This window comes from Nannobrachium achirus, assembly GCF_963921795.1.
Source record: "Nannobrachium achirus genome assembly, chromosome: 2".
Classification (NCBI taxonomy): domain Eukaryota; kingdom Metazoa; phylum Chordata; class Actinopteri; order Myctophiformes; family Myctophidae; genus Nannobrachium; species Nannobrachium achirus.
In genome coordinates, this window is record NC_137811.1 from 8,174,446 (window position 1) to 8,195,328 (window position 20,883).

General features: G+C 40.9%; 1 protein-coding gene and 1 long non-coding RNA gene across 2 annotated transcripts; both read left to right on the top strand.

Annotated features, from left to right (window-relative positions):
- Positions 1–908: 908 nt before the first annotated feature.
- Positions 909–17,583, top strand: LOC308296225 (E3 ubiquitin-protein ligase TRIM65-like; the record flags this gene model as incomplete). The annotated part of the gene is made up of 2 exons (XM_080739408.1): positions 909–1,158; positions 16,301–17,583. The coding sequence occupies 2 exons, from the start codon at positions 909–911 to the stop codon at positions 17,581–17,583; spliced, it is 1,533 nt and encodes a 510-aa protein (XP_080595534.1).
- Positions 6,802–10,338, top strand: LOC308306064. The gene is made up of 3 exons (XR_013963146.1): positions 6,802–7,860; positions 7,974–8,102; positions 8,457–10,338. It is a non-coding gene; the product is annotated as an uncharacterized lncRNA (long non-coding RNA).
- Positions 17,584–20,883: the final 3,300 nt, after the last annotated feature.

The following is a 20,883-nucleotide window of genomic DNA, read 5'->3' on the forward strand; positions in this document are numbered from 1 at the left end:
CAAAGCGCAGATGGCAATAGATGCTCGCTTATGTTACACGTGTTGAAAAGCTCCGTTCCGCCATTACACAACACCACGTAAACAATGATCGATTCCGGTGAAGGACGCGATGACGTCAGACCGGAAGTGTTTACGCTATGGACTTCTGGCCTTCAAAATAAGACAACGGCCGGATATTTTAATCCGTTAATTTCTGAGGCTCTTAACTCATTTAGTGCTCCTGAAATTAACGGATTATAAAGTCCACGATGCCACCTTCAGGCTGCATTCACTCCCGTTATCTTATTTGGTTATTTGGATCACTCCCGTTATCTTATTTGGTATTTGGTATATCATTAATCACTCATCATGCACATAATTATCTGTTTTGACTCCAGTATTTGTTGGCACACCTTAGACTTTCTCATCAAAACTACAGCACATGTTCACCTTGGAAACCACAACTATTAAAGCTACGTTGATAAACTAGTTTAGCTGGTAGAAGTGAATCTCCTCATGTCCTCAAGTAACCCTGTCCTCTGAAAAGACATCTGTCAACCTGTGGTACAAGTACCACTGGTGGTACCATAGCATTTCATTTTCTTTCATTATTTTCCTTTGTTTTGTTTTGTGTGTGAAATTTTTATTTGTGTAACATCGTTATAACCCTTGACGTATTTTACCTTGGTATAAAAGTGTATTATTATTTTGTTGTCAGCAGTGGCCCGTGTTTGATGCTGACTCCTCCTCCTCTTGAGACGCAGAGTGATCTGATTGGATGCCTGAAAGGACCAGTCTCTACCCACTGTCTACCAGGCCGTGCAGGAAACTTCACTGTATCTCTGCGGAGTACAGCCTGCCTGCCTGCCTGCCTGCCTGCCCGCCCGCCCGCCCGCCTGCCTGCCTGACTGACTGATAGTCGTACTAAAATGGCTCAGCAGGGAGTTGAAGTAGATGGGGAACAGTTGACCTGTTCTGTCTGTCTGGATCTCCTGAAGGATCCAGTGACTGTTCCCTGTGGACACAGCTACTGCAGGAGGTGTATCGAGGGCTTCTGGAACCAGGATGATCAGAGAGGGCCGGTCAACTGTCCACAGTGCAGACAAACCTTCTTCCCAAGACCCGTTCTGAAGAAGACCACCATGTTGGCTGGAGTGGTGGAGAGCATGAAGCAGACAGGTGAGACCACTAAAGAGAGATGTCTTATTACAAAAACATTACATAATTTATGATATATCCGTAGAAGTGGAAGATTTTCTTTTTATTTATTTTTTGCCTTCGGATGTGCGGCGAACTCCTAAATACCAACTGATGAGTGCTATAATTTTTTATTTATAATAGTTTAATTGTACTTATTTATAATAGAAATATACAATAAAATATGATACAATACTGGAGGTAAAGAAAAGAAGAGTTAGGTTTCAAGACAGGTACAATAGCTCATAATTTCGTAGCAGCTTCAAAAACCTGCAGGTAATGAGTTAGCTAAAGTATAGCGCGTGTCAGGCAGACTCGCCGAAAGCATATTCGCCAAAATGCATTTGGTCCTTTTGCCGTAGTGAAGAGTCTTTTCACCTACTAGTATCTGTCCGATTCACCTACGACACCTGGCCGTGAAAGAGACATTTAGCCTACCCTCAATTCTGCTGTCCATGTTTGCATATTATCCCTTTGTCATTTAAATATCATCCCGTATTTTCCATACACATCTGCCCCACACACGTGAACACTGAATTTAACAATAATGAACAAAACTCAGGTAATATATTAAAGACAGCTAAACTGTTCCGGTGGGAGAGGCGCGCAGATCCTCCCGCGAGCATAAACTTTGCTCTGTGCCAAATTCTGTCTGTCTGTCTGTCTGTCTGTCTGTCTGTCTGTCTGTCTGCCTGTCTGTCTGTCTGTCTGTCTGTCTGTCTGTCTGTCTGTCTGTCTGTCTGTCTGTCTGTCTGTCTGCCTGCCTGCCTGTCTGTCTGTCTGTCTGTCTGTCTGTCTGTCCGTCCACAGCGTGGCAGCGTTGCCTAGTTAAAGACACCCGACTTGACATCATTTTTATATCTAGTTTACATAAAAAGTAGGACTTTAAAAAAAGGTCGTACATCCAAAATGTCAACCCAGAGGAAAGCAGAATCCATGATTGAGCCCTCATCTATTGCTCTTTTGTTTCTCAAGCCACAAATGAGATCAAGGTGATACAAAAAGGAGATCTCAGGTATTGCTCCTGTTTCTCCTCTATTTCTGGGGAGCAACATGCCTCAGATGGAAGCTCTGATGAGCTATACAGGAGAGCTCAATAATGTCTCAAATATTGCTCAATTCATCTGGATTGTTGCGTCTCAAACTTAGCTCCAAGTGATATAAAAAATAGCTTTCAATATAATCTCATTTAAAGCTCAATTAAGGCTTTTTGTTACATCTCAGGTCTGTCTCAGAATGACCACTGTTGAGCTGTAAAAGAGCTCTCAAGATTATCTCATTTAAGTCACATTAAAGACTCAGATTGGCCAGTATATAGCTATAAACGATGCAGTCTTCAATCATTCTCATTTGATCATGCATTTGTGTTTAATGCTCATTTTAATTCACTTGCTTTATTTATAGCATATTCAGAAAATGTCTTAAGTATATATCATTCTAGCTAGTACAAGCTCTCGAATGATACCAACAATTAGATAAATTATGTCTCAATTTTATCACATACAGAACCAATCTCATGCCAATTTAAGAATGTTAAAAGCAATGTATCAGATAGTTTATTAAGATAAAGTATAGAACTTACAGAAACGTTATCTAATGAAAACTAAGGGTCTGCATCAATAGAATGCTAATTTGGGGGATAACCATTATAAGTTAGTTACATTTTAAGATATTATTACTACTACATGAGTTTCAACAATTTATGCAGCATGACTAAAACTTCAACTTTGCCCTACATTTGTCACATGCCTTTTATAGCGCCACCAGCAGGCCGACTTACGTAATACATATTTTCTTATATTACTCCTTCAAATTTCACACAAATCGCTAGTCATGTGATCAAGACTGATCAGTTAGATCTTTCTTAGTCTTATCCCGTCACGTAAAAATGCTTTAGTCGATTTCTAACCCTTCTAAAAGAGCTAGCTCGGGTTCTAGGGGACGCACAGACACATGGCAAAAAGATTCTTGATCAGCTCGCTGAGACGAACGCGTTGATGTATGACCCCTAGAGGGCTAACCCTAATTCTAACTTTAGGGGCCGTTCTCTCGGCACAGGAGTGTCGTATAGAGGAGTTACACACACACACACACACACACACACACACACATACACATGTTCGTCTCTGCGAGCTGAACACGCCAGTATAAGGTTCATCCCACACAGACACTCCTGTGAGGAGATAGCTTTCTCTGGCCTGGCATTCAATGTGCTCTAACGTTTATAGACTCTATGACCCTTAGTCAAATTGGAGATCCCAGGGAAGAAAGGTCGTAGGAGGATAACCAAGACATCCACACGTTCGTCTCGGAGAGCTCTACAACATATCTCGGAACCAAGGTCTGATGTCGCATCGTCTTTGACTTATAACGCGAAATAGCTGACCCTAGGGTTAGCTATTTCGTGTTATAAGTCCGAAACCATCATGTGTCAAGGGCGCATCTTTTAGTATGTTGAATAGCTCACCGAGACGAACACGTGGAGGTGTGTTTTATTTCTGTGCGACATTCCTAGGATTAAACTAGGGTTAGCCTCCTTTGAATTACTATAAAATCACGATAGGATATTAGGGTTACTGAATGTCGACCTGAGGCTTAAAATGACATGCAGACATGAGAAAAAAATATATCGGAGCACCTACCAACTCGTAATACCCAAAACACACCAGGAAGTGGCAGTTTTGAGACACTTCCTGTTTGCGCATTGGAATAAAACCTGCATATTCTGACTCAGCGCATGTGATTTAGGGGGGGTAGCCAGAATCCTGGAGCAGAACAATACCAGTAAGACTCCCTAACCAGGAGATAAGCACATGTATGATCGGCTACTTTTGACTTTTTGGCAGTGGCGCCAGGGGGTCCCTGGGGGTCCCTGGAGCTCCAGGGGTCTCTGGAGGGGTGGAGCTTGTGGATTGGCAGGCAAGGAGTGTGTGTGCAAAGTTTGGCATGGATAGGGGCAACGGTTGTGGAGAAGGGCAAAAGTGTGGTGTGCCGTGATGTGGACGGACGGACGGACAGACGGACAGACGGACAGGCAGACAGACTGCCAGTGAAGGTTTTGATAGTAACTGCGACCTAACGGTCGCAAAAATGGCCTCTCAAAAATGTTACCAATGCCATTGTAAGCTTGTAGATCTGCTCTTTTCAAAGATTCTGCATAATGAGTACTTTCTACTTTTGCACTTTAAATACATTTTCATACCAACAGTTTTGTACTTTAAGTAAATTTAGAATGATTTGTTACAGAGTATTTCTACATGCAGTATTGACAAAAATAGTATTTTTTCCAATGATGTATAGGCCTAACACTTTATAGTATGTTTATTATAATTATAATAGTTATAACTGAGATACCTTGTAGGGTAGGGAAGGGGGCTACAACATATATTGTATATTTATGTATAAAATTGTGTAAAATCACATTGTGCATTCAATACTGCTATAATAATAATGCTATTAAAATATATATTTTTTCTTTTTTTTCTTTCTTAAAATAAATTATATATTTATATATATCCTATATATTTCCCCCCCCCCCTTTTTAGGGGACCCCCTGCAGTATCCCCGCGGACCCCCTAGGGGTCGCGGACCCCCTGTTGAAGACCCCTGATCTGATCTGATCAGATCTAATCTTTAGATAAGTGTACAGTAGTTCATGAAAAACAATGCATTATTGCTTCAGCAGCAGTCAGTCAAAGGGTTAATTGCCCAAACAACAACTGGGAAGGATGAGAACAGTGACATCACATATTGCTTTGATCTAGCAGGAAACAGAGCTCTGTAGGAGGCGGGGCATATCCTTATTATTATACTTTCTCAGAGGAAACATTTGCTGCTCATTTGCTGCTCATCTATTGCTCCTCAAGACAGAGAGGAGCTATTGGAACGACTTGGAACTGGTTTGAACCAGTCTGGGCTGGCTGCCATTTTGAACCTCAGTCAGTCAGTGCTGAAGAGAAGAACAACCAGGAGTTATATGCTCTCATGGGCTTTATCCTTTTTAGGTAGGTGAAACAACATAGCCACTGGATAAAGTAACCTACATGTACTGTATGTTACTTAAGAATGTTGTCTGCAGTGTTTTTGTACAAAGTGTGTATTTTTCTGAAAGGTTCATCCAACCAGTACAACTAAGCTAATGCTAACGCTAGCTAATGCTAACACTAGCTGATGCTAACGTTTTTACAGTAGACTACATCCTAATGGAACTGAATGTTCAAAATGTGTAAGATAAGCTTCCCTTTTGATAGAAGTGGACGTTTTTTTATTTTGTATTAACAGAAGGTGCTTTGCTGTGTATTTGTGCACAGCTTGCAGCCTGTTGTGTGGTATTGTGGCTAACAGAGCCAAAGTTAGCTAGCAGCTGTTCAATACTGTGTGTGTGTGTGTGTGTGTGTGTGTGTGTGTGTGTGTGTGTGTGTGTGTGTGTGTGTGTGTGTGTGTGTGTGTGGTATTTGTGGCTAATGTTAGCTAGCAATGGTAGTAGAGTATACAAATGGAACCAAATTAACCCTAACAGGTCCATCTGGTTCCATTTGTACAGTTCTAGGGGAGTTATGGATGATGGGGGATCATGGCCATATGCATACTAAAAACAGGGGGTCCTTTAAATAAAAAAACAGTTTGAGAACCAGTTCTTAACTAGAAATACTGTTCATACAAAACAGTGTGGGCTCATATGGGCACAAATATATACCCCTGTGCCCTTAGCCTCATTGGCTAAGGGCCCTGCCTTTGTACTGTTGGTATTTTTTATTTATTGTATATTTTTGAGGAGAATATCCTTGGTCTATCCTATGAAGTTTTGGTATAATATACTGGTCTCAAGCCCACTTGTTGTTATTTATATCCTGTGGCACTTGTTGGTGGTGATGTCACCAAGAACACTGCTTCTCATAATTAATGTAATCAGTGATCCTGTTGACTGTTAACCACTTAAGCCCCCCAAATAATCATATTTGAACTGGGGACCCCCCAAAATAGTCATATTTGAACTGGGGACCCTCCACCCTGACAAGCACTTGGAATGCAGTGAGCTTGTAGATCTGTTATTTTCACAATTGTTGCCTCTTATATCATTTGACAATTTGGGCAACGTTTGACCAGTTTTTATATAATTTGTTTACTTTTAATGTTATAACGGTCTTTTCTTTCCTTTGTTCCCCTGTTCTTTTGAGGTATTAGAAATGTGGTTCTCAACCTTTGGGTCGGGACCCCCAGGGGCGTCCCTAAATTATTTTGGGGGGTCCCCTGATGATTGGCTAATCATTGTTTTCTCAACAGTAAACAAACCAACAAACTTTAAGTGTATAGAGGGTATTTGCACATTTCTAAAGTGACAATTTAAGGACTTTTTAATACCTCTAAAATGACAGACTAAACATTGGGCCAAATGATCAAATATTAGACTCAGAGATTGTGAAAATAGAAGATCTACATGCTCACAAAGCCTCGCAATGCGAGGCGTTGTGAGCATGTAGATCTGCTAGACTTTCACAATAGAACAGTGTTATACAAAATGTACTGTCCCAACTCTTAGTGCTCGTCAGGGTGGGGGGTCCCCAGTTAAAATATGATTATTTTTGGGGTTGCGGCCTGAAAAGTTTTAGAACAACTGCAGTACGTGACAGCAGAGTTAGTACCAGACGCTAAATAAGTAGGCTACTGGCAGCAGTGCGCAAAAGCACTTCATGTTGTTTGATCCGGCACGCAATATTTATTTATAATATCTCTTTTACATTACTCTTAACACAAATGATCCCCTCTTGCTAATCACATGTTATTATAATCACTCCTGTTATGTCAACATGCTAGATTCAGTGAGGCTCACTGAAACTAGCCTTTCTCAGCTCCAGTGCAGACAATGGGGACTGATGACACCACCATTTTGCAGCCGTGTCCTGCCCAAAGGAACAGAGCTGACCTGACTCATCTCGCTCAGGTAAGATTTGCAGATGACTGTTTGAAATGGAGATCAAGATGGTGATTCTGATAAAGGGGGCAGCAGGGGGGTAAATGGCAAAGTACAATTGCGGAGAAGTATGGGGGGCATGGTTTACATTTGTGCTACTGTAAATATATTTGGCCACCAAATCCCTGTCCCCCCCTTTTCCCCCCTCCCACTTAGATGATTGAAAACATTCTGATGGCCAAACCTGGAGGAGAGAGGATCATTACAGAGTGTCAGAATCCCCTGTCAAAACCCAGTGTTGTGAGGCCATCGCACTGATGAACCATACAACTGATGAAGCAATCGTCGAGGAGAAGATGAAACACACCTTCACCCATCGCCAAGCAATGGTTCATGACCCAGTGAAGTCCTCTGAAATATTCACCACCTTTCCAAGATTTCTTGACATTGCGGGAATGGTATGTATTGCCTTAAAGTCGAACTGAAATGAAAAATGACTTTAAACAGATCACAGCCCTGGTCATAAGGTGAACCTATTAAAAATGTATGCCATGTTGTCGTCTGTATTCCATCTTGTCTGCAGATGGAGCAGAATTTCAGTCTGATGTTTGGTGATGACATCGCTGCATCGCTGCCCCTTTTCCAAGTTCCTGGAAAAGGGGCCTACTCGCTACAGGCAGAAAGTCCTTGAACAAAGCCATGGCCTCACCCAGACAGGCGACCTTGAAGATCTGCTTCATAAAGCTGAATCCCAACAGGACAACTGGAAAATGGTATGCTGGAATTAAATGACTAATACTAATGGAAGAGGGAATTGGTTTCGAAACCAAAATGAAGAGATTTTAGTAAAAATGTCTGGTTTTTTTTCTCTCCCTTGTATTTTCAGGATGGGACAGTGAGATGTCCTCCATCTTGCCTTATCCACCTCATGCCACCCTCACCTCAAGGCCGCAACAAGAGACCAGGGAAGCTCTCAGCCCGACAAGCCATTGACCACCTTGTGAAGTTCATCTAGGTAAGGTTATAGTTCAATTAAAGTTTAAGATGGCTCACTGTTCTGTCCCTAATAGTCACCCTTAAAACTATACTTTTGTGAAATCATGCGATAACCATGCTCATCTGTAATCAGCGACTGCCCTGTGATAATTGTCTGCTTTCGCCCCCCACAGATCTATCCCCATCAGCCTGAGATACACCGATATGAATATGTTTATTTATTTTACATTTAGCAGAATAAAGATAAGGCAGAATGTTGTTGGTTGCATTTTGTGGCAAGAAGTGATTCTGGTGGCTATCTCATGAAGTTGGGGCTCTAAACTGCAAACATATTAATTGTAATAACATGACTAATGAAGTTCTCTTGTCACAGACTGGGACCAGTGTCGAGGGGCATCTGGACAGCATCACGAGAGTCGTCAACCCTATCTACTGGCTGTGGGGACCCAGAGGTGTACCATACACAAATACTTCATTGTGATTGACAAACGTGCAATCCCGTGTAAGTCACCAGACTCCCTTGCCTCTTTCGACACGCTTTTTAAAAATCATTTCGTCTTCGCTACCTCGTACAACCGGGATCTGGCTAATGTCTACCACTTCTTGCAAAGTGCTGTTTACCAGATAGATGCTGCTACCACCAAGGTCAATCCCAGGGTCAAATAAATGAGAGCTCGGATGCTGCACTGATTATTATTTTTATTTTGTTTTTATTTATTTAATACTTTTGAGATTATATTGTCTCCTACCGGTTGGGTCCCCTACCAGAGACTCCCGGCTCTTGATTCTGCACTGATTTCTGATACTTTTGAGATGGTTTTGAGGGTTCTGATGCTAAACTGAGAAGATTTATTTTGAGGGCTCTGATGCTGCACTGAATTTTAATACTGAAAAGTATATTGTTATCTGAGTGCTCTGATGATGCACTGATTTGATACTGAGATGTTTTGTTTTATTTGTAAAGTCCCTCAGGCCAATGCCAACTCACTAACAACGCACTTGAAGTTAATCCACAGACTTTGTTCAGGAAAGACACTTTGTCTTAAATGCGGTCAGCCTGGTTGTTCTAATTTCTTTGGTACTTTATCTTAATAAAGCACACAAACCTTGTGATTATCCTGTTGAAAGCCCCTCTAAAACTGAAGGTTTAGCTGGAAGTTTTGTTGATGACTTTACATCAAACAGTGCCCCTTCTGGGTCCTTCTTAATAAGAGTCTTGTAGATAGCTGCGCTGCAACAGTCGCTGAACAGTGGCAGGTGTAGGCCGAAACGATCATTAACTCTTTGGTTATTTCAATGGAAGAGATTGTGTCTCAGGGTTTAATGTAACATTGTATCTTTTATTTTCCCCCACTGACTGAGAGAAGGTTCGAACGACATCACTGGCGTGGGGAAAACATGTTGACTGTGCTTATATAGCTAATTTCATCTTCCCTGTCTGCAGACTATGTCTTACGGTATGGCACCGAAGCTGGATGGAAGGCGGTGTCCGTGGAAACACTGGTCGCACAACGCAGAGGCGATTCACAGGAAGGGTAAGAACAGCCTGCTCTTCCTGAGAAGACGGGATCGTTTGGCGTGTGCAACAGGATGCTACAGATGTTCTACCAATCTGGTATGGCAAGTGGAGCAGTTTTCTTTGGAATAACGTGCTGGGGAGGAACAACTGAGCGGGTGACACCTTCAACCTCAACAGACTGGTGAGGAAGGCGGACACCGTTGTTGGGTTCTCCTTGCAGGGGTGGAGGAATTGGCCAGGGTGCAGGAAACTTAATACAATCTTTAAGAACTCCCACCCGAGATCCTCGGATACTGGAGTAAGAGACAGAGGAACAGATAGATTCATCTACCCAGGACGGAGACGTGAGAGACTGGCAGTCCTTCGTGAATGTTGTCCTCACATTATACAATGAAACACAACGGTCGTTTGGTAAGGACAACTGTAACTTATAACTGGAATAGTTATCACTGACTGTTTGTTCCTGTCCGGTTTTGCTGGGAGTACATGTCACTTCTGCTTTTTGCACTGACCAATGGGCACTTTGCACTCTTAAGTGAACTTTTAAGCTGTGCGCATTTAATTAGTTAAGTATTATTGCATGTGTTTTTTTTTGCATGTATTTGACTTAAGTAGCAGTGACTGTTTTGGTCACATTGATTTGATTAGGGTCACTTTCTTGTTTGGCACTGCATTCATGAGTAGTAAGGGGAGGAACTGTGATGTTTGTTTTTATTTTATTTGGAATAAAAGACCACTTTGGTCATAGTTTGGGTTGTTGTATAACTAAAATGTATTGTTTTCTTGGCCACCTTAGAGTTACATCATGGCAAGGTAAATACACAACCCAAACCTTTTCCAAAGTAGTCTTTTAAAAGACTACTGTTAAAAGCACTTCATCTTCAGCCACCTTACAGAAAATAAAGTTTTATTGAAGGAAATTAAATAAAGTTTTATTGAAGGAAATTATTGTATTGTTTTTATATCAAAATATCTGCATGTATACTGTATCTCATTTACAGCTCCAAGTGAGAAAAAAAGGTTCTGGGTAATTAAATCTCAATTATTGCTCATTAATGGCTCAAAGTAAGAATCTTGGGTCACAGTTAAGAGACTTAAATGAGCCATCAGAGAGCTCTCACCTATGTCTCATTTATTGCTCCTATCATCTCAAATAAAGCTACTCAATTATTTCTCATATTTGGCTCAATATGAGAGTAATATAGGATACACTAATGAGTCAATAGAGAGTGCTCCCCTACATCTCGTCTCTCACTCCCTGTAATCTCAGAATAAGATACTCAAATTCTTCTCAAACATGGCTCCAAATGAGAAGCTCCTTAAAGATCCTAAAGCACCTTTAGGATCTACAAGGAGCTTCAAGGAGAGCAATATCTGATCTTCTAATGAAGCACACATGAGAAACAAAAGTGTGGCTCCCTTACGTCTCATGAGCAACTGAAAAGCTTTAAATGAGAAGCAGATTTTTCCTCTGGGAAGTACTCAAATGTCCACTTTTCTTTTATTGGCACACACCAACAAAGAACGCTTACGCCTTTCAGAGCCTTCATCAGAGCCTTTACTGTATACTGTATGTTATAGGCAGTGGTGTATTCTAGATTTATTTTGAGGTCATACACTCCACGGCTTGTGTGTCCAGGGCAGACGCCAGTGCACAATGCCTATCAGATACGCTACTTTGAAAGGTTCCCGAGGGCAGACGCTGTTCATATTTGTATTTCCGTCAGCAGACGGTGTATACGTGCGTTACAGGTGGAACACAGCACTGGTTATAGGATAGATCTATGGGCCGTATGAGGACAGCATAACAGGACATTCTTAACGTATAGACCAGGGGTGGCAACGTTGATGATGGAGAGGGCCACTATATTTTCACACTCACTCCAGAGGGCCACAATACATATACAGGCAAAAATAGCCGATCTACAAGCTCTAAACGCGTCGCGCTGCACTGTCTCTGAGATGCGCTGCGGCGCGCTTTGAGCTTGTAGATTGGCTATAATGTGAGTAGTGTGTGTATGGTATACATAGTGAAGGATGTAATGTGTATGGTATAGACATAGTGAAGGATGTAATGTGTGTATGGTATAGACATAGTGAAGGATGTAATGTGAGTACTGTGTGTATGGTATAGACATAGTGAAGGATGTAATGGGAGTACTGTGTGTATGCAAATAGGTCGTTAGGTTGTTTTTACTGTAATAGCAAAGTCATTCAGTCTTTTTAATAACTACGTATGACCCTGTGAACATCTTGAGAGTTCAGTAAACAATAACCCTTTGACTGAAACAATAATATTGTGATACCTAGATTTCCTACAGATTGTTATAAATGTACTTTAAGCCCATGTGGCGAAACACGCATAACACTTTAACCCTGGTGTCCTGGTTTTGAGGACATCATTATTGGCAGAAATTTTCATTCATTGCAATTGCTGTGATAGAAAAACTACAAGGACTTGTAGATTGATATTTTTAAGGCTGTCCGAGTTAACTCATTTAATCGCAAATTAACTCACCGTTATGCTAATCTCGATTCATTATTTTAATCACAAGTAATCCCATATTTATTTATTTAACCATTTGGCCTACCCGTGGTTTAGGACAGTGGTTCTCAACATTATTGTTATTTCAGCAATTATTTTAGGAGGTCCCCAGATGATCAGCTTAATGTGCAACATTGTTTTCTCTTTCAACAGTAAACAAACCAACATACCTGTACATATAAGGGTACCATACATTGTCACATTTATAAAGTGACAATGTATTGACTTTTAATTATTTTTAATTCTAAAATATGTTTTTTTAATAGGGGTATAAAAGACTTGAGAACAGATAATAAAACTGATGACTTATTTGTAATTAATTGTGCGATTAACTAGATAAATCATGTGATTAATCGTGAGTCAAATATTTAATTGTTGGACAGCACTAATATTTTTTGTGTAATAATCATATCACTAAAGTATAAAATAGGATATTTGATTATTATTATTGCCATACTTTAGATAAGTAGATATACAGTGCCAAAAAACATTCAGTTTGCAGTTTAACGTTCGTCAGATAGCTAAGGAATTAACCAATCTGAACTCTTGAACTTGTGAAGTTGTGATAGAAAGGTTCTTTTTGTTTTTACTTTGATTGACATCCTACATTCACAAGGTGATGCGATCATGCATGGCCAGTTTGTGCTTGCAGGGGCGTCAATTGGGTATGGCAGGGGTATGCAGCTGCCATACCCTGGGTCCAGGGGGGAAAACAAAAGTTACTTTTAAATATAAATCCACAAATGTCTCTTTGTCTATCTGTGCTGGTTATGTTGTTAAATTACAGTAAAATAACTCCAAATGCAACATTTAACAAAATGGTCACTTTAACAAGGTATTATTGCGACCGTCAGGTCGCAGTTACTATCAAAACCTCGACCAGCTGTCCGTCAGTCAATCCGTCCGTCAGTCTGTCTGTCACACGTCACACTTTTCTCATTGCTCATATCTCCGCAAACCGTTGCCCCGATCCATGCCAAATTTTGCACACACTCTCCTTGGCTGCCAAACCACTACCTCCATCAATTCTCACATGATGCTCTTTTAGCGCCACCATGAGGCCGATTCTTGCAAAACACATTTATGGACACTGCTCCTACAATTTTTTCCCTAAAATCACGCATATCGGTACATAGTAGGTCTACACTCATGTCATCAACATGGATCTGTCCCATTTAGCGCCACCTTCAGGCCGATTTTTTAAAACACATTTTTGGACACTGCTCCTACAGATTTTGCCCTAAAATCACACAAATCGGTACAGAGTATGTCTACACTCATGTCATCAACATGGATATGTCCCGTTTAGCGCCACCTTCTGGCCGATTTTTTAAAACACATTTTTGGACACTACTCCTACAAATTTTGCCCTAAAATCACGCAAATCTGTACACACTATGTCTACACTCATGTCATCAACATGGATCTGTCCCATATAGCGCCACCATCAGGCCGATTTTTTCAAACACATTTTTGGACACTGCTCCTACAGATTTTGCCCTAAAATCACACAAATCGCTACACATTATGTCTACACTCATCTCATCAACATGGATCTGTCCCATACAGCGCCACCATCAGGCCGATTTTTTCAAACACATTTTTGGACACTGCTCCTACACATTTTGCCCCGAAATCACGCTTTACAGTAACACTACTAGTGTTACATAAGTCATATCTGCCAATCAAAGATTGTGGTGCATCTTGGGAATGGGCTTATTGTGTATACAAATACATACACTTGCACACATGCCCCATGCCCAAAAAAATCGTCTAATCAGGCTTTTGTGAACACCCTGGACAGATTTTAATTTGCTTGATTCAATATTAAGATATTTGATAGATTAATCAAAAACACCCATCTTTTTTTTTTTTACTGGCGACTCACACTACCCTCCTAATACGTGTTTTTACGTTTATTTTTGATAATCTTTTATTGTATTTATTAAGTGTGCCTGCCATGCAATGCAATGGCAAAACACTTATTGTAATCTGCCATACTTAAAGTGGGCGTGACATGGCCAAAACAGCTAATTATGGCTATCAAATTAGCCAATTTTTTTAATGATGTCATGTACCCCCATGTTAAATTACCCAATCAAATTAATTTATTGTAGTTACTGTACTGAAAGTAGTACTTTCTGTACAGTAACGGCAATACATTAATTTGATTGGGCTAATATGGGGGGAGGGGCGGAGACTCGCGGAGTCGAGTATCCATATCATTATCTTTTGAAACTGCCCCAAAAAAAGCTGTCCGAGGCATGTTGCCGACTTTCTAAACCAACTTTAAAACTATCAGTTCTAGGGGTAAAAATTATACACCATTCGCTATAAAATGGTAAAAAAGTACATGTCTTCTTCAAAAAAAAGGTGTCAGAGATTCGTTACGAGGGTCAACACGCTTCTCCCCGTCTAAGGGACGGTTTTGACGGCCATACCCTGCTGTGTCTTCCGCTAAACCTGACTGGAGGACCTGACCGGGACGCGTGATTATGGATCCCACTGGGAAAGATGGAGAACGAGCGTCCAGCGATCTCCTTCTGTTAACAAATGCTAATGCTAATGCTAACATATGCTAATGCTAACACATTCTAATGCTAAAAAATGCTAATGCTAATGCTAACACATGCTAATGCTAACAAATGCTAATGCTAACACATGCTAATGCCAACACATGCTAATGCTAATGCTAACACATGCTAATGATAACAAATGCTAATGCTAATGCTAACAAATGCTAATGCTAATAAGTGCTAATGCTAACAAATGATAATGCTAACACATGCTAATGCTATGCTAACACATGCTAATGCTAGAAAAATGCTAATGATAAAAATGCTAATGCTAATGCTAACAAAGGATAATGTAACAAAATGCTAATGATGTAAAATATTCTAATAATGATTTTAATGTTAATGCAAAATGCTAATGCTGACACCAACTGCTTGCACACACTTAGCGAGCTGCAGGCACACTTAAAATTTCTTAGAAATGTTCTTTTTTAGTATAATAATAATAATAATCTTCCCGCAAATTTCGGCACGTAATAACTGCCGAACAAATTTACGCCACCGCCGCAATATATACATCAAAACGTGCGGCTCGGCTGGGACTGGTGTGCTATTACTTTTCTTTCCGATCCGCGTTACCATTGCGACGTAATTCGCAAAAAACGACGCCCAAAAACCCCATTGACTTAGAATGGGGGACTCAAAAAAAAAAAAAAAAAACTTTGGCGCCACATAACTCTGCTATACTTTTGCCTAGCAATGTCATTTAAACTTTAAAATGCACACACAACTTTGGTCTTTTTCCGGCCAATAGGGATGAGCTGTAATTGATTAAGCCCCGCCCCCTCTGTATTCCTATTGGATGGGCTTTAAACAGCCATAACTCCAGTTCACAGCATGGTACCGTCTTGAAACTTGGTGTCTGGACTTGAACAGCCAATAGGGACTCATTACGTAAGCCCCGCCCCTCTTAAGCCCCGCCCCTATATTCCTATTGGCTGAGCTTTAAACAGCTATATCTCCAGTTTGCAGCATGGTACCGTCTCCAAATTCGCTGTGTGTACTTACATGGCCAATAGGAATTATCTGTAATTGCTTAAGCCCCGCCCCCTCTGCCTTCCTATTGGCTGGGCTTTAAACACCCATGTCTCCACTTCCCAACACGTTACTGGTCTCAAACTCGGTGGGTGGTCCCACAGTCCCAACGGCTAACCACTAATGCTAACCGCTACTTCCGCTAATGCTAAGCTAAAAATGCTAATGCTGATGTTAATGTTAATGCTAAAAATGCTAATGCTAACACCAACCGCTACACAAGGTTGCACACACTTAGAGAGCTGCAGGCACACTTAAAATTTCATAGAAATTTTCTTTTCTAGTTTCTTTTCAATTTTCCCAAGTTCCCACAGGGATTTCTTAGCCTTTGTTGCAATTTGTCCTAGGTTTTTCCTTAGAATGCCTGTACTATGGTAAGGGAAGAAAAACAAGCCAAAAAGAAAAAAACTAAACAATATTCATCAGGCAGCGGAGACATGCTGACTCCTATAGGCTACCTACCACATATGAGGTTACAAGCACATACAAATGAAATAAATGTTTTATCAGATTGATTAAAAACATGTGTATCAATCTATCAACAGGACTCCAAGATGGACCAGGAGACCATAAGAAACACAAGCCTCAGGAGAACATCTGCTCTCGTCACGACAAGAAGAAGAAGGTTTTCTGTCGCACCGATCAGCAGTTTATCTGCTCTCTGTGCTCCATGGACGAACACAAAGGTCACGATACCATCTCAACCGTAGAGGAACGGACTGAGAGACAGAAAGAGCTGGATACGAGTCTGCAGAACTTTGAGCAGAGAATCCAGGAGAGAGAGAAAGACGTGAAGGTGCTTCAGCAAGAGGTGGAGTCCATCAAGCACTGTGCTGACAGAGCAGTGGAGGACAGTGACACCATCTTCACTGAGCTCATCTCTTCCATGGAGAGAAGAGGATCTGAGGTGAGGCAGCAGATCAGAGAGCAGCAGGAACGTCAAGTGAGCGGCGCTGAAGAAGTGAGGAGGCGAGTGGAGCAGGAGCTCTCTGAACTGAGGAGGAGACATGCTGAGCTGCAGCAGCTGTCACTCACAGAGGATCACATCCACTTTCTACAGCGTTTCACCTCCTCTCTCTCAAGGACCAGTGAATCTACACACCCAGTCAGCAGCCACGTCCGTCCTCTGAGATACTTTGGAGATGTGACCGCGGCCGTGTCCAAGATGAGGGACAAGCTAGAGGACGTTCTCACAGAGGAAGGGACAAACGTCTCAGAGACAGTGAACAGAGTGGATGTTTTACTGTCAACACCACCAGAGCCCAAGACCAGAGCTGAGTTCTTACAATATTCACGTCCAATCACATTGGATCCAAACACAGCTTATCAACACCTGTCTCTGTCTAAAGGGAACAGGAAAGTAACTTATATGAACCAATCACAATCATATCCTTATCACCCAGAGAGATTCACTGGATGGCAGCATGTTCTGAGTAGAGAGGCTCTGACTGGACGCTGTTACTGGGAGGCAGAGTGGAGTGGAGGCAGGGTTGATATAGCAGTCTCATATAAAGATATCAGCAGAACAGGGTCTGTTGGTGAATGTCTATTTGGATCCAATGATAAATCATGGTGTTTATACTGTAGTACCAAACAAGGTTATCAGTTCATACACAGAGGCAGTGTAACTCCCCTCCCAGGCTGTGTCTCCTCCAGAGTAGGAGTGTACGTGGACCACGGTGCAGGTACTCTGTCCTTCTACAGAGTGTCTGCAGACACCATGACTCTCCTTCACACAGAACACACCACCTTCACACACAACCTCCATGCTGGATTTTATCTTTATCCAACTGCAGGAACCACTGCTGAGTTGTGTGACCTCAAGTAGATCACTCTGCTGTTTAGTCTCTCATGTCAGGAGTCAGGAATCGTTTCTTTATTATTTCACTGTTTTTCTCTCAGCCTGCTTTGTGAGCTTATAGATCAGCTATTTTTGCTATGGGTCGTATGATGAAATATAATAGGGTCTTAAAGTGGTTAATAATCTATTTTAATATTTTGTTGTCTTGTATTCATACACCGTCTTGATTTGTCTTGTTATGATGTATTCATTACTTTATGGATTTGATATTCCATGTGAAATATATATTTTATTTTTCCATATTTTCTTATTCTCAAAACAACGGTTGTTTGTTTGTTTTCCCGTTGTTTTGAGTTATTTTGTGTTTATTTTCTATACAGAGGTTAGATGTGTATTTACAGTTAAACACCAGGTTTATGTTCTGCTAAAATATCATCATCCTTTTTAAATGCACTCCAAAGACGCTCCAAGCATTGGAAAGGCTTCACTTCATACCACATCCCTCACTGGCAAGTCTTTGTTGTTCCACTGCCTTTACCAGTACATTAAACATTAGTGTGTGTAAATAGTGTGTATTAATGTTTTATGAGTGTACTTTATGTCTTTATATCTGCACTGGACAGAGAGTCAGTGAATGACATGTGATTTATGCTTAACCTCCACCGGCTGTCTGTCTGTCTGTCTGTCCGTCCGTCCGTCCGTCCGTCTGTCTGTCTGTCACACGTCACACGTCACACTTTTGCCCTGCTCATATCTCCGCAACCGTTGCCCCAATCCATGCCACATTTTGCACACATACTCCTTGCCTGCCACACCACAACCTCCACCCATCAATTCTCACATGGCCCTCTTCTAGCGCCACCATGAGGCCGATTCTTGACAAACACATTTTTGGACACTGCTCCTACAATTTTTGCGCTAAAATCACGCAAATCGGTACACAGTATGTCTACACTCATCTCATCAACATGGATATGTCCCATTTAGCGCCACCTTCAGGCCGACTCTTTAAAACACATTTTTGGACACTGCTCCTACAAATTTTACCCTAAAATCACGCAAATCGCTACACAGCATGTCTACACTCATGTCATCAAAATGGATCTGTCCCATATAGCGCCACCATCAGGCAGATTTTTTAAAACACATTTTTGGACACTACTCCTACAGATTTTGCCCTAAAATCACGCAAATCGGTACAACGTATGGCTACACTCATCTCATCAACATGCATCTGTCCCATATAGCGCCACCATCAGGCCGATTTTTACAAACACATTTTTGGACACTTCTACACATTTTGGCCTAAAATCACGCTGCGACCTGACGGTCGCTTATCTCCCGATTACGGAGTCTTACTGGTTATCTTGTGATTAAAGTGAGATTAAATAATAATCTTGTGAATAAAGTGACATTAAATAATAATCTTGTGAATAAAGTGAGATTAAATAATAATCTTGTGAATAAAGTGACATTAAAGATAAACAAAGCAAACATCTCTGATCACTGCTTTGTTCTTTATTCTAACAGTCTGTGTAGAAAGGTTGACTCAGCAACTTTTAACCTATAGTTAAATGTTCTTTATTCTAACAGTCTGTGTAGAAAGGTTGACTCAGCAACTTTTAACCTATAGTTAAATGTTCTTTATTCTAACAGTCTGTGTAGAAAGGTTGACTCATCAACTTTTAACCTATAGTTAAATTTTCTTTATTCTAACAGTCTGTGTAGAAAGGTTGACTCAGCAACTCTAGTTAAATGAACATACTGTACAACAAACTGTACATACTGTAGATACAGTGTTTTATTGATAATCTTCATGGCTGCTTTGTCCAGGGTGCAGAGACACAAGTCCAGGACTGCTGCAGAATACTGTGATCATATTTGTTATCAAAAATACTTCAGTTTAACCTCTTAGACGAGAGTCTCTAGACTTAGTAAAAGACCAGATTCTTTGTCAGCTTATACAACAAATCTCTTCGTCAAAAATAGCAGATCTACAAGCTCACAACGCGTCAGGACATGACGCGTTGTGAGCTTGTAGATCTGCTATTTTTGGTGAATGTTCCCCTCAGAACAGGATGCTGGGGTTCAGGTGGTTAAAATGTCTAGAATAAAAGTTATTTCCAATCTGTCCTTTTTTATTTATTTATTTTTATATATTATATTTTATATTCATAGACAGTGGTGGAAAAAAGTACTCACATTTTGTACTTAAATAAAAGTATAATGTAGAAATACTCCGTTACAAGTAAAAGTCTGGAATTCAAAATGTACTTGAGTAAAAGTACGAAAGTTTTGGCATCAAATTGTACTTAAAGTACCAAAAGTACTTTTTTTTTTGGGGGGGGGGGGGGGGGGGGGGAATAGCCAAGGTATAGAATATGACACGCAGCCACTCACCTTTGCAGCCCCTTTGCTCCTACAGTGTAAGATGGAAGCACAGTCAGTACTGATAAAAAACAATGATTGAACTAGAAAATATTGTTCCTTCGAAACAATTGTGGGCTCGCTTCAAGCCAGAAAACAATGGCTAATAAAGTACAAAATGTCAAGATTGCAGGCAGTGCTCTCTTTGACGTTACTGACGTCAAAGATTGGTCCATTTTGTACCAAAAATGTGTTGTGCAAAAGTTGACCCGCTGGTGGCGCTATAACAGGCCAATGTAAGAAGGGTGGTATCTGTTCCTTGACCTATTGGGAATGTGCTTGCAAGATTTCACGCACATTGCAGGCTGTGTTCATGATTTGAGGTGTTTTTGGCTTTGGCCACTTTATCGCTGCTTGCAGCTATATTTATTATTATTATTATATTTTGTGTGTGTGCACTTCTTAGGCACAAAATGGCGGAAGATCTATGGGCGGAGCTTACTTAACAAAGACACAGATGTCTTCCGCTTGAGTCAAAGCACGCGTGTAAGCAAGTTGCATGTCTTCAAACGAAACGAGGCATGACTTATGCCTGTTTAAAGTTTGAATTTTCAAACGCTTCGTATAGCGCCCCCCCTTTGGCCGATTGGAATAAAATTGGTTTCAGTGATACTTTGACTAACCCTCTACATCTTTGCCAAATGCCATGAACGTGTAACTTTGCATGTATGATTTAGAGGCCAAAGAATAATTTGCATAAAACCGCAATATTGATTGAATTATTAAGTGTGCCTGCCATGCAATGCAATGACAAAACACTTATTGTAATCCGCCATACTTAATTAAGTGTGCCTGCCATGCAACGCAATGGCAAAACACTTATTGTAATCCGCCATACTTAATTAAGTGTGCCTGCCATGCAACGCAATGGCAAAACACTTATTGTAATCCGCCATACTT